Source organism: Hippopotamus amphibius, chromosome 4, assembly GCF_030028045.1.
Source record: "Hippopotamus amphibius kiboko isolate mHipAmp2 chromosome 4, mHipAmp2.hap2, whole genome shotgun sequence".
In the NCBI taxonomy this organism is placed as follows: domain Eukaryota; kingdom Metazoa; phylum Chordata; class Mammalia; order Artiodactyla; family Hippopotamidae; genus Hippopotamus; species Hippopotamus amphibius.
The window spans coordinates 71856693-71871763 of NC_080189.1; the positions used below are offsets into that span (position 1 = coordinate 71856693).

Consider the following 15071-nt stretch of genomic DNA (forward strand, 5'->3'; position numbering starts at 1 on the left):
TGTTTTCATTTCTTCATTGACATACTCAAAGTGTAAATAGAATCTATCCCATATGGATTTTTATGGTTGAAGAAGTTAATATTGACAGAGCATTTAGGACAGTAGTGGAACATAGTAATCAATATATAAATGCTAGCTGTCCTCAGAAACGTTGTTCCCTAATCACCATCATCATCACCTCCCCCCACACCATCATCTTCAGATTTCTACTACACACTCAATCCAGCGTTTTGCGTTTTTCTGACGTATAATCACTTAAAAACCTAGTAAATAGTAACTAATTATAGAGCATCGCTATTTAGAATAATTCAACCAAACTACTATATGTATGAATAATGTGCATTTGTATTTTGGAACATAGAACCTAACTCAGAACTTTAGTTATAAGACGTGGCCACCCTTCCTTTCTAATTGATTGTATACTCACTGTATCCAAAGGTTAATTCATAGTGATTCTACTTGGTTTTATGTTTTTGTACTGAGTATATTTTCCCAGGATTTCAGGTTCACAACTACTGACATTGAAATATTTCAGGAGCCAGAATCAGACATAAATTATATGCTGCAGAGGTGTCTTCTTATTACCAGAAGTCAGTCTAGAGTCTCTAAAATCACATTAGGGTAGTGTTTTTGTGGTTATTGAGTTTCACCCTTGAGAGAATTAAAAGTACTGACAATGAAGTGTAATAAATCTTACTGTGACCCAAACATACTCAGTCATTTAACTTCCTGTTAACGATCCCAATTCTGCTAGATAAAAGAAGTAGAAAACATATTTTTACTCCTTTTTCACTTTACATTTAGAGAAGTAGGAGAAGATTTCACACATTTCATAAAAATAATTAATGACATTTGTCTGTTTAATTAATTTATAGTCAATGCCTTATTTACATGCTTGGGGTTTTAATTTGAGATGAGAAGGGACCAAGAAAAGGTGAGCCGTTTTTTATACACAGGAGCAATTGGCTCTCCATTTTTTAATTTTTATCTATTTTCTTTGTCTCAATCCCCAGCCTCTGAGCCCAACTTGAAGGTGCGGTCCAGGTTAAAACAGAAAGTGGCAGAGAGGAGAAGCAGCCCCTTACTCAGGCGGAAGGATGGAAATGTTGTCACTTCATTCAAGAAGCGAATGTTTGAGGTGACAGGTAATTGAGGACTGGGCAGATATACACTAAAAAATGCTGCTAGTAGGAATGAAAAAAATTAGTTTAAAATAAATATACCTTTTGTATATTAAAAGTTATTTTGAGGAGAAACAGTTCTTGAAAGGAAATTATATTGAAAACTCACAAGTAGTTGAGTAAACCTTGCCATGCATTCACCAACTGTGTTAAACAGGAAATGAATGAAAAACAGAACTGTGTGTCAATAGGCATAACTAGGGAATGCCAGAGCTCACCTTAATCTTTTCAGAAACAAGCAGTCCATTTTGGGAATGCCAACCAGGAGAATATAACTTTTAATGAAATTTGATCAGAAATGAGCAGAGGGAGGTCCAAGAACACTTCCCCCGTACTCAGACCTGAATGTACAAAATACATCTGGGAAAATTAAACTACATGGAACAGCAAAACCTTGACTTTTCAACAAATTTACAGAACTCATAAATGACTTTATGTGTTTACTAGTGAACTGGGACTTATGGCAGGAGGGGGATATATTGCCTTTTATGAAGGGAAAGAAACTGTCATTTTCACTAGTCTCAAATGGAAGAGTTCTTATTTTTTTAGCTGCCTGGTTAGTAGTGGGGTGAACAGGTTAGGAAATTTAACCTGATGTCTTACAAAGCCCTCTAGTCCCATTTGTACCTGCTCTGAAATTGGGGAAGACATAGGGATACAAGAACCAAAAAGGCTAGCCAAAATAACAATACTGACTACTGTTTATTGAGTGCCTACTTAGAGCTATGCATTGTATCTGGTCATTTCCTTCAGATGTACCAATAAAGAAATGGTAATCTAAAACCATTTATCTCCATTCCCAAGGAAAATTGTGCTTCTATTAATGTAGTCAGTTGGTATCATTTCTCCAAGATCAGATCATATTCTTAGCAAGTTTTAAAAGATTATTTGTTTTCTATATCTTTTTTGGTCATGATAGTTTCTAGTTTAGGGAGACAATATGGAGAGGATTGTGGAGGTGGAGGTAGAAAAGTACAGAATACTAATGAGACAGTACTTTGACAGGTTACTGGGGGAAAAAATGTTTAGTCTCCTATTCACTCCTGACAGAATAATATGTTTATTTGAGGAAAAATATTGGTGGGAAAATTTTTACTTGAGGGATAAGAAATATTAAGTAAATAATTATTTTACTAGAGTTTATTTTCCAGTATCAAATGTAATCAATAATTTAGACCAATTGAATTTTGAATTTAGAGTTACAGACTTTTGTATTTAAGTAAAAACCTTAAGCAAGTTTTCATAATAGAGGTCCTTGGTGGGGGTGGGGAGTTGTGGAGTGGATCTGTTTTAATGAATGTAAAGAATAATGAACATATCAATTATCTAATGAGATATAGGTGATTTTTCTAATGGAAGAGGGTGGCTTCTCTCATAATGGACAAACTTGAAGAAAATAGGAAAAACATATATATTGCTTTTTTGTTTCTTTAGAATCTTATTAAGATCATATTTATTTATACCAATGTTCTTTTCTGTTCTCCTATTAATCATTTTTCTTGATTATAACTTTTTTCCCACAGTCACTTTTTCTTTCTTATCAAATTTCAGTGGAATTTAGCTCAATACTTACCTGAATAATAATTAATTCTCATTATAAGGGTGATGACTCGCTAGAGTTCTACTCACGTTTCTTTACTTATGAAATATCATAATTTTCTCTTTCTAATTTTGTGAGATAATAACTCCCCTTTTCAACTGAGGAAAGAACGTTTATTTGAAGACACTTGTACATTTATTAGACACACACTTCTGATCAGTGAGCTGGGACTCGTGGATGCCTTGGTAGATATTTTTAACTGGTATGTTGCAGTTATTCTAAATGTCTTTGGAGGATCTGAACTACTGGACACACAGCTTTCTTCTCCTGAACTCCTCCCCTTTCTCTGCCAGCTTTTGTGTAATTAGGAGAGCTCTGTTTGGATCTTAATACTAATTATTTTTGCTAGCAAGTCAGAGACCACCATAGCATCATAGCAGTTGAATTGCCACTACTTTTCTTTTTTCACCTCTATCTTTCTCTTCCCTGTTTCTTAGGTTCAAGTGTTTGCTTTTTCCAAACCCATGTCACTTCTTTCCTGCCAATAGTTGACATGGGAACCACTTGTCATCTTCCTCTTTTTCGAAGCCAAGAGTTTTCTGCCCTACCCACCCCCAAAGCCATGTTAATTTAAAATTCTAAGTCCTGGTACATCCCTGTGCCTGCAATGTCTTCCCCTCCGCTCTTCCCTTCTCCACTGCCCCCATTTCATGAGCTGCTCCTCTTTAAACCCCAGTTGTGATATTATTTCTTCTCAGAGATTTTTGTCGGTGTTCCCAGAAAATCAGTTACTACATCCTCTCCCAGACTCTATCCAGGGTGATGTTGTAGAATCCTGTTGTAGGATTTCTTTTCTTGAATTCTAGTGCCTATCATAGTGATTTCCACATAAGGAAATATTTCTGTGTAAATATCACATAAAATAATATAAATAACTTAATTTTAAATTGACAAGACAAAGCTTAAAAAAAGTTTTCATTTTTATTTTTGTTTTTTTAAAGACAGGATACAGAAAATGGGACTTTAATGAGAAATCGTTGTGTAGTCATACAGGAAAGACAAGAGTTAAGAGTCCAGGGGAAAGAAACTCCTGACGAACTTTTTTCATGTGCATTTTCTTTGTTAAAAGAAAAGTAAATAAGAAAGAGGCAAATATAAAAAGTCAATTAATTAAATGTAAGCAAGATATATAGATGAAAGGAGGTGAGCAAGGTGTATTTAAGAATTTTGTGATATCACTGACCTGATAAAATCCCATAGTAGGTAGGTGGCAGGATCAGAATTCTGTCACCAGTCTCACATTCTTTCCATTGGTACAACACTTCTGAGTAGAGAAATACTTACAATAGAAAGTTGAAAGTAATAGGTGTTCCAAGAGAGGGCAAGAAACTATAGCCTGCAAATTAGGAGCTCCCATTCAAGGGGGACAGATGGTATGTGAGCCAGGCTTAGAGCATAGAGGTGGGATTGGACCTGCGATGAAGTAGGTAGAGGGAAAGGAAGATAAAAAAGCATGAAATGGGAAAGTGGCACATACGGCGAGTAGGCGATTTAAATTTGACTGAGTGCAGAGTTCAGAAAGGGGAATAGTAGGAAGTAATGTTATTTCCTACTGGAGCAGAGGAATGTAGTGAAAGTTGTCTCGCTATGATCCATCTGGCAACAGTTTAAGGAAAGTTTGGAGAGACTGCTGTAGCAACTCAGAAATATTAGGAGACTTTTGCTATAGTCCATGAAAGAATAATGAGAGCTGAGGGATTAAACTGAAATCATTGTAGTCAGAAGTCGATGAGAAATGATGTAAAGAACAAAACGAAATGACCTAGTAATTGATTAGATTTGGAGTAAGGAAGGGAATGAGAATGACTCTAGAGGTAGTGATAAACAGAAGTAAGCAGGGCACATTTCATATTGAAATACATTGAGTCTGATACACATGTAAAGAGATTAAAAATGTCCAGTATTCCAAAGGGATTCAGGCTAGAATTAAGAGAGGGAAAGACAAGAGATATAACTTTCATGGGAGTATTCTGCCTAAAAATGATAGTTGATGTCATAATTTTGAGTGATGTTAACGAGGGAAAGAGAAATAGGATAAGGCTACAAACTTCGGTGAATATCTACATTTAGGAAGTGGTCAAAAGAAGAAAAGCCAGAGAGATGGAAAAACAAACATGGAAGTGGAGACTTTTATTGTGGAAAGGATGAAGAGAATGAGAATTGATTTGTCAAAAGCCTTCAAATTTGGGGGTATTTGAGAGAACAGTTGCAATCCATAGTGAGTAAGCTAGGTTGCCAGGTCTCGAAGAACAAGCACACTACTTCTCACAAGTTATTAGCATGCTTTCAGACTAGAGGGGCAATTCCAGTGGAAAAGGAGGGCCTGAAGATTCAAAATAATTGCTGGAGCAAAATCCTAAAGCAGGTGTTGAGGGGATGGGGTCATGGGTGAGGGTGTATGTGCCAGCACTGGAGGGGGAGCAGAAGAGAAATGCTTTCACTTTGACACGGGCAAGGAGAGTGTGGATAACAAAATCATGAGGTAGAAAGAAAAACCACTGGTAGAAATCATATCAGAAGTTGTCAGTCTCTGAGAAGTGTGAGGCAGGATCATTTGTGCAGAACTGAGTAGACAAGGTATAAGGAAAGTGTTGAAATGAATGAACTAAGGAAGATGATAGGGAATTGATTAGAGCTCAACAGATAATTTGCCAAGGCTTGATATGATGGCTTCTCTTAGCTATACTTCTAGGAATTGGAAGTTTATATTTCATTAATTAGATATTTTATATGTTCATTACTTCCTTCGTAACTTGAAATGTGTATGAATTTTATATCTGAAAATGACAGAGATGATCTGTATTGTTGTCCTCTAACTCTTGCTAAAATGAGTTTCTTGTTATATTGGTGTTTAAACTTGAACATAATAGATTTAGGCAACTTCTCATCTTCTGGAAAATAAGTTGGGTAGAATTAAGTTTAGCCAGTGTTGTACAAAGCCATCAATGCAATATTGAGATTTTATCTTCTATTGTATTGTCTTCATGCAACTTTGACTAAGATGTGCTATAATAGGGTATAGCCTTAGTAGATTAAATAAATAGCTATTTATAACATAGTATATAAGCAATTTTCCCACACACAACAGGAATGGTTCCAGGCCTGTGTGTTGACAGTATGTTCTTATGAACTATGCAAGTCCAGTATATCTATTACTGTTATTTTTCACAGTAGCACAAAAGGAAGTGAGATTACATCCCATTCTCTTTTTCCTAATCAAAATCTTTTACAATCTTCTCTAACTGAATATCTCTAATTCTCTAAAATTATTGAATACTGTGTTGTATTTTTAGCAGTGAAAACAAAGGGAGAAAAGTGGTATGAAAATTCTGAAATGTTTCACAGTTCTTTTTATTTAGTCATTTACCTAGGGGAGGAAAAAAAACAATGTTCACTGCTGTATATTACTTAGAGTATAACTGCAGTACCTCTTTGTATGTTTTTCATGAGAGTGTTCGTACTTCACAATGTTTTTCAGAATCCTCAGTCAGTAGCAGTTCTCCAGGGTCTGGTCCTAGTTCACCAAACAATGGGCCAGCTGGTAATGTTACTGAAAATGAGACTTCTGTTTTGCCCCCTACTCCTCATGCTGAGGTAAGACTCTTATTATTTTGGTTCTTTTAAAAGTTAAATCCTACATTAGTGCCCTAAAACACGGTCATATTTATGAATTGAAGTTTATTCAACTTTGGGTTTGAAAGGTCGATCAGATTTCTGACTCTTGAATCATCTGTATAGCTTTTCTGATATGTGACCTGTTCTTAGTTATTTTTCTGGTAGGTTTATAATGTGTGGAATTGGGTAAACTTGATCTTATTTACAAAGTTTGGATTACAATCATGGCAGTGATGCTAAGTATACACTGCCCAGCAGTTATGTAACTCAGAAGTCCTTCCGCACAGTTCTTGGTTATTCTGATGGGAGTAGATGCATCAGAAAGTAAAAACAACTTCATGTAAACCTCTCAGAAGAACAGTTGCCCAGCAAGGTAGGTTTTATCCATTTGACCTGATGAGTAATGAAAAAATAGTTGGAGTATCATAGTTGAGGAAGACAGAGTTCCACTAAGCAAACATGTGTTAAGGACCTACTATGTGCCAGTCATTTTGCCTGCTAATGGGGATATAAAGATAAGTGATATATGAACTCTGTCCTTGAAAAGTGAAAGATTAAAGGAAATTAGTCTGAAACAACACGATTTTTTTTTCCTGATTGTATGCAGTCAACTTTAATAACATTTGTTTTTTAGCACATGGTTTATTGATACCAGTGATACAAGAATAGAGGAAAGTAAATTTGAGAATCAGCAAGAACTTGTCTATGTAGTTTTTGTGTTAGGCTAAGCAAAGGCAACAGCCAGTTCTATGAAATCAGCTGTTTCGAAGTCACCATCAATTGACTGAAATCCTTAAATTTTCTTTTCTGTCATTATAATGCCTCCTTACCATGCATTGCTCTATGCAGGGGAAGCTGGTGTAGTAACTTCTCATATAAAACTGTGACATGCTTCTTCCATTGTATTTTGTAGAATCATGATACTTTGGAGTTGAAAGGTTGATCAGATTTCTGACTCTTGAATCATCTGTATAGCTTTTCTGATATGTGATTATCAGACTTCCACTAGAGCACTCTTATTCAAAGGGAACTCACTTCACTGTCTCCTGAGGCAACCTAGTTGATTTTGGACAGTTAGCTTGACTGATAGAAATGTCTTCTGTGCATTATGCCAAAATCTGTGTTTATAACTTCATACATACATACATGTATAATAAATTATTTATAAATTATAAATTATCTGGCCGAAATATAATTGAAGGCAGACACACAGAGGTTATCCTTGATAAGGAAAGAACTAGAGTCAGTGAAGTCACTTCTTCTCTGAGGACATCTGTATACTTGAGTCTTGAGTTTTGGTTTTCAAAGCCTTACATAATTCAGAAGAGAGAAAGCAGAGCCCAGTACTGACCAAAGAGGATAATTTAATAGGAGACCATTCAGACCCGAAGACCGATATCTATGTGCTTTGGTGAGTCCCTCATCCCCACCCCCAGAGGTTTCTTGATGTAGACCAGAGCAGGGAAAGAATCTCTCCCTGCGAAGTTGTAACCAGAAGCTAATTCTTGCATAAAGTTGTAGCCCAAATTTTCATAACCTCAAACTGTTCATTTAAAGTGCCCCAGATTTTCGGTTCCTTAGGTATCTGGAAAAAGCAAATGTAAAGCCATTCATTTTAGACTTCAAAATTTTCCCTCAGTTTGCCAAGGAAAATGAGCAGAATAGATAGATGCTCACTTGCTTGTGACCATCTTTCAGCCATTTGAAGAATACAATTCAGGCCATTACATTTTTTCCAGTCCTCCATCTATTTCTTGTTTCTTACCATCCTGTTTTCCCTTTCTCTTTTTCATTTTTCTTTCTAAAACATGATACCAGATGGAATAAATATTTCACATATATTCATGGCCATAGATGTAAGTGGGATTCTTGAACTATTGGTTATAGGTATTGTATTTCTGTTAGCACAGTTACATCTCAATATCAGTCAGTTTTCTGCAACCCTTTAACCAATTTCCAGAAAAAGAACAACTTGGCCATAATTAATTCTAAAAAACTGTAGATTTCCATTTCCTCTCAGTTTGAAGAATGCGATTCAATAGCAGAAACGCTAAAGGATCTGGATTCTAAGTAGGTGCTGTATGAATTCTGTATCCTTGGGAAATGAAAACACACTAAACTGCATTCATTCAACAGCACTTATGATTCTTAGAAATGCATTGTTAGTGCAAAAAGGTGCAGAAGACCACTTACAGCTTGATAGTATTTTGTTAAGTTCAGAAATAGGCAGTACAGTATTTTGATTGGGAAAACACATGTAGTAAAAGTATATTTTAAAAAAGCAAAGGAGTGATGAACACAAAATTTAGCATGGTGGTTACCTCTCAAGGGGGAGAAAGGCAGTGGGGGGACATGGTTTGCTACTAAACATGAAGATACATATATCCCTTCATTATAAATGCAGATATATGCATACAGTGCTTATTACTACTAACATCAAGAAACAACCAAGAAATACATATTCATGAGACTGGAATAAGTGGGAAAAGGTGAGATTCTCTCTTTACTTCAAGCTTTTTAAAAACCTGTTAAGTTGAGTGTCCCAGATTGTGTGACCCTATCATTAAATTTCAAAATATATGCAGTGGAGAATGTAAATTAAAGGAATTTGCTTTTATTATTTTAATCTGTTTTATATTCCTAAAACCTTTACTGATACCTAAACACAAATATGTTTAGGTGCCCCAGCTTTTCAGCTAATTGTTGAACACATTCTTTCCTTCCACCCCCACCAGTTTAAAAAAAATAAAATAAAACAGAAGGAAATGTGATTTAATGGAGTTTGAAAGAGTAGAGGTATTTCTTCAGGTCAGTGACAGGACATTCACCTCCAAAGCTGGAAAGACTAGTTCAAAAGCAAGCAGTGACTTACCTCATAATGAATTAATTGTGTGCCTGAACTATGATCCAAAAGGCCAGGTGGGCAGACCTTTATGCACTGATGGGTAGCCTCTCTGTGGCCCAGAACAAAAAATTCAACCCTGATGGCTAACATATGGTTTTCTGCTGCATTGCATTTACAGAGGTCTATAGCATAATTCATACTGGAGAGATGAGGAGACAGCAGAATTCAGACTGAAACTGTCAGCAAATTAATATCCTAGCTTTGGAATACCAAATGCTTCCACCTAAACTAGAGAAAAGAGGGAGAAAAAAATGTTTTTTAGCCAATTTTTTATTAGTGATCATTTTTAATTTAGTATGTTTACAGACATCTAAGAGTAATAATAGCATGTAATTTCATATCAACAGAAATATTTGGGCAGTATGAAAAATTTACATCATTACACTTTCAAAAATCAAATTAGTTGCATACTTTACCATTTACAAAATAGGCTTATTCTGCCATCTTTGCTTAAGCAGCAAAGTTTTGCAAAGCAGGTGAGTTTTCATTTTAAAATAGTTTAACAGTGTACATTTGAACCAACTCTCTATTCTGTAATCTGAAAGTAGAAAAGCATGTTATCTGGGACTTCCTTGGTGGTCCAGTGGCTAAGACACCATGCTCCCAATGCAGGGGGCCTGGGTTTGATCCCTGATTGGGGAACTAGATCCCATATGCTGCAACTAGGAGTTCACATGCCACAACTAAAGATGCCGCACACAGCAACGAAGATCCCACATACCACATCTAAGACCCGGTGCAGCCAAATAAATAAATGAATGTTTGAAAAAAGGAAAAAGAAGAAAAAAAAGGAAAAGCATGTCACCTAATTCTTTCATATTCCATGTAAATGAGTGGGATTCCACTCCCTTTTGCTGCTTAGGAAATAGGAAAGTAAGGCTGTATTTCAGGCTGATCTTGAGGCTTAGGTGAAAAGAAAATTTCCTCTCTTCTAATTCATGTGTTCTGCATAATTTAGATAAAGGTTAAGACAGAAGTAAGAGGAGAATTTACTTGTAAGTCCAAGCTAAGGAGCAGCACAGTGAACTCAGATGTATGAACAGCACAGCCATTCAGAAGGCTCCCAAGGAACCCAGCTGCAAAAGCAACTACTTCGTCATCGCCGGTTAAGTTGCTACACTTGTCTTGAACCTCAGATTCTTATCTAGTGAAAGGTAGTAATACCTATCCCAACGGCTTTGTTGTGGGGAAACAGTGTCTGGAAGGCAGGTGGTAAAATGTGACGTGCAGAACAAGTTCGTGTTTTGTTGCTGTTATCAATACTGACTGCTAGTAGGGAAAACTCATTAGTATGTTTGTCTTCAAGCCAGCAAATTTCATGTGAGAGCGAGCCTCCATCTGCTCTGGCCACTTCTGTTCCATTTCTTCAGTTTATTACACATGCTCAGTCCGGAACTCAGATCGCTGGAGCTACTTGCTTTACTCATTTGTAAACTTGGTTGGGGAGCTGAAACCTCAGGAGTTTCTATTTCCAACTCCAGTCAGAGATGTCTTTACCTATCTAGTTACTTTATTGTTAATACTGTGGGCCTGTGGGTTCAAATATGTTTCCATGAATATCAGCACCATTATTTTAGATTTGGTAGATTTATTTGATAGCTATTTTAACAGTAGCCAAGCAGCTGGTTTATTTCTAGTTGAACATTAGTGGCTGGCTCTGCTATGCTATTTTTTAAATAATTTTTTCCAGCAGATACAAATGATTTTAAAAATGGATTCTAATAATAAGGTTAAGTACTCTAAAATCATCTGAAATGTCACTTGTTTTGCCCCCGTCTCACATGACTCATTTGCCTATTGTTTCATAAGAGTTGTTGTGACGTTTGCTGTAAATTGTTATGCTCCCTTTGAGTGGGTGTAGAGCTATGGTTTTAGATGGCTGCAAATAAGACACGCCTTCCCTCACTCCCCCCTCCACCGGGGGAAAGGAGGTTGCTATGACACAAGAATCATTTGCTAGGAATAACATGAGTCAATATTGTAAGCCAAGACCTTTAACAAAACATCAGTGACTTTTAAATGCAAAGGAAGCCCTGTCAAATGATAATGTTTTTCTCCAAACCATTTTATAGTAATACATTCTTGGGTGTACAGTAAAAATGAAAACTTAGAGATTTTTACTGCCTAAAAAAAATGTATTCATTGCATGGAGATTTTAATTTTCTATCAGCTGTCTGAAAGAATAGAAAATAAATACTATATTGAAAAATACTATGAAAGCCATAGGCAAAGATTAAATGATTAAAGAGGTTTTTTTTTTTTTACTTCTTTGTTTACTTGTTTATTTTTATTGTGGTTCTTTTTATTTAGATAGTCTAGATTTGGGAATTTGGAACCTTTTAAAGACAAAATAGGTTAAGGCTTACAAGCATGTCTTCCTAGATGCTGCTCTAATAGAACAGATATTACCTGATAGAGCTGGTCAGAGGTGCTCCAGTCTTAGGCTGAAGGACCTGATCTCTAGGGAAGGTAGGCAGCTGCCCAGAGTCATAAGCCAGTGAGTGGTAGAACTCAAGTGTAAGTTGCTTGGACCACTCTCCTTTACACCAGTCCAGACTGCTGCTCACCAAAACCTGGAGATACTTACATTCTTTTTCTAATGCTCATGCATATTGTAGATAATCTTGAACATGCAGTAACTTGAAAGTTCTACATCCACTTTTTCTATAAGCTTCTTAAAAAGTGGGTGATTATATAATTAGTTATTCTGTCAAGGGTCATCTGTTGACTTCTTTGTCTTAAGAGTAAGAAAGGTATTCCCCTCTCTCTGTTCTTCCCTTCCTTCCTTCCTCCCTCCCTCCTTCCCTCCCTTCCTCAGTATCTCCTATCCCCACTTCCATTTTCCTTGCCCCTATAGGCAGTCATTTTCTCCTGTATTTTTGTTTGCATCTGTTCTTACATCATACATGTATTTTTTGCTTTCTGCGGGTATAAATGGCGTGGTGTTATCAGTCTCATTCCATTTCTTATTTTTATCACTAAGCATGTCTTTTTAGAGCTAGTCGTGTCATAATGGATGCACATACCTCATAGTTTGCTTGCAATCACTGTAATACTCCGTGGTGGGCACTACTCAGTTTTACCTACCCATTCTCCAGCTGGATGCCCCAGTGACCTCCAAGTCTCACCCACCACCAGAAAATGCTTCAGTGTATATCCACACTCATCACCCCATAGTTAAATGAGAATTTCTTGAGCAGAGGAAGAACCTCTGGGTCATGGTGCATAGTGCTGAAATGTTCACCAGAATTGCTATACCAGTCCATAGTCTCACCAGTAATGTGTTGGTTTTTACTTTTCTAAATCCCTGTAACATTTAACATTGTCCATTTTTCTGATTTTTGCCAATGTCCATTTCATAAAAGAATTTGAATCTTTTGACTGAAACTAATATCTTCTTGACTCCAATGGCTAAATAGCTCTGTTGAGAGATGTAATTTTTCAGTTTATGTGTATCAGTATTCTATTCATCTGAATTTCAAATAGTATCCATTAGATAGGGTTCCAATTACCATGATGGTGAGAAAAGTAATTAAAGTTTGGAGGTCATTATTAAAATATGGATAGGCCTCCCCTGCCCCAACACCTGACTCAGTCATCTCTCTCTTCCCAACTTCATGCCCTTTCTGGTGAAATGCTAGTTACCCATCAAAGCCTAGTTTAAAATTGACAGCCTGCTCTGTGCCATTGAAGTGTTTTAACCATACTCTAGTTATAGTAATTATTACAGGTCACTGGAGCTAGTTCTCTACTTTTCTGTGCACCTGAGTAGCATGTGAACTTGTGTGGTCTAGGGCATTTTTGTATGCCTCCCACCCAATACCACCCTGTTAATCTAACTTAATTTTAGTTCATTAATTGTTTTGTGAATGTTAAGTGATAGCCATTATACATTTACTATTTCCATTTTATCTAACTACAGCACTAGTTTCTGGTTCTGAAAAATTTTTAGATTAAAACCATCTTCCCCATGTTCTAAGATGTGAAACATTGGCACCTTAGCACAGCACTGATTTAAGGGCTGGATCAGTTTCAAGACTGCTTCCTGGAAAAATCCTGGCCTTGCCTGGAAATACTTGTAAGCACCTCACAGTGTTAAGGTGGGGTAACCTTCCAGCCTTGCAAGAATGCTGATCAGGATCCTTCCCTGTCTCAGTGAAATGGTCCTTCTCACCATCTGTTCTTCTGACTTTCGAGTGTGTCTGCACTCTTTTAGCAGTGTACAATACAGCTCCAGTTTCTTATTAAGAAACATTAACCTGGAACAGATAGGCTGCTTCTATCAAAAAATCAAATTGAGGAAAGTTATATTTAAAGAAGATAATTTGAGAAAAACATTATTTCAGTTCTATTAAGTCATTTGTAATTTTATCCATTAGAAGTTTATGTAAATGCTGTGCTTGTTTCCTTAGCTGTAAATTGGAGAAAATAAATTATGCCTAAGTCTCTGAAGTTCCATGATATGGTATATACCAGTTAGTCTTTATGGGAAGAACCAACTGTACCTAGTGAACTTGGAGGACTTTGGAATTTCCTTACTTCCTCAGGAATTGTCTCCATGACTTGAAGATCCTCACGTCTATAAAGTCACCAGGGCTTTTGCTTTTTTCTCATGCCCAGCCAGCTGGCTCCCAGTTGTACACTTTTATTCTTTTCCATAAGCCCCAGGGCGTGATTGTGCTTCCTCTTTTTCTCTCAAAATTCCTCCTTCTCCGTACTTTTTTATGGTTCCCTTATCCTTCAATAATGGCTGCAAAGTGGTGTGTAGCTTCTGCAGCAGTACCTGACAACAAATCATCCAGCCTTGATTGGTTTAAAAGCTTGATTGCAGATCCTGCTGGGAACCAGAATTAGGGAAATCACTCGGTTCCTTCATCCATAACAAGAGCATGAGGATTGCTGGAGAGTGCCTGTGAGGAGTCAGGTGCATGTCCCAAAACTCCCTGGCACAGGGCGTGGCAAATGGTAGGTGCTATACTAGAAAATGGTGCCGCTCAATTGTGATATGAAACTACAAGGGTCTGAAATCCCATAGTAAGAACATTCCCAAGTCCCTTCCCTTTAGTCAGAGCCCCTGTGAGCAGCCAGTGTGGTGCTGCAGTTATTACACCTGAGAAGAAATCTTTCTCACTTTAGTATAGATTTGCTTCCTATGATGAGGTGGGAGGATATTGCGCAAGTTCTGTCTGGAAAACAAAGGTTGTGGTAACTTTTGGTGTCATTCTCATAGTACATGTCAAGTCTAAGTGCTATGGGAAGCAGATATAACCTTGAATGAATATTGTATATGATTTAAAATAATTATTTTTCCACATTTCTCTTCCGTGAATACAGATATGCAGATGAAATATCCTTTTATTATAAATGACTTGCTTGCTGCCAATAAGCTAGTTGAAATATCTTTACTTCCTCATACATTCTTTTTGTTGTCATTCAGGTATATATTCTATACTTAAAATTCATGGTAAAAGCATATCAGTATAAGCAAAATAACTTGTCTTTTTAAATTAGAGCAAATATGCAGCTGTTGTTGATCCTCCTTAAGTAAAATTGCAATCTCATCCATTGTGATGATGAAATCTTTTCTAACTCTCTTCATGGGTTTTTGACAACTTTAATTTTATAAAGGGTTGCATATAAACTCAATGTAATGTTAGAAGTTTCAATACACTTCTTGCTTTTCATGTGCAAATATCTGACTTGTTCTTTTGAGAAAAAACAAACTCTGAGTTAGTTTGGAATTCCAAGTTGCAGTGAGAAAAGTCCACCT

General features: G+C 36.6%; 1 protein-coding gene across 4 annotated transcripts in view; it reads left to right on the forward strand.

Annotated features, from left to right (window-relative positions):
- The window catches only part of HDAC9 (histone deacetylase 9), a 719791-nt gene that overhangs the window by 336959 nt on the left and 367761 nt on the right, over positions 1 to 15071 (forward strand). For 2 of the 4 annotated variants that reach the window (XM_057730709.1, XM_057730710.1), the window contains exons 7-8: positions 1014 to 1145; positions 6260 to 6375. In XM_057730709.1, the coding sequence (XP_057586692.1) occupies positions 1014 to 1145; positions 6260 to 6375 (248 nt within the window). The remainder of the gene's footprint in view (positions 1 to 1013; positions 1146 to 6259; positions 6376 to 15071) is intronic. The other 2 variants (XM_057730712.1, XM_057730713.1) reach the window with 1 other exon arrangement.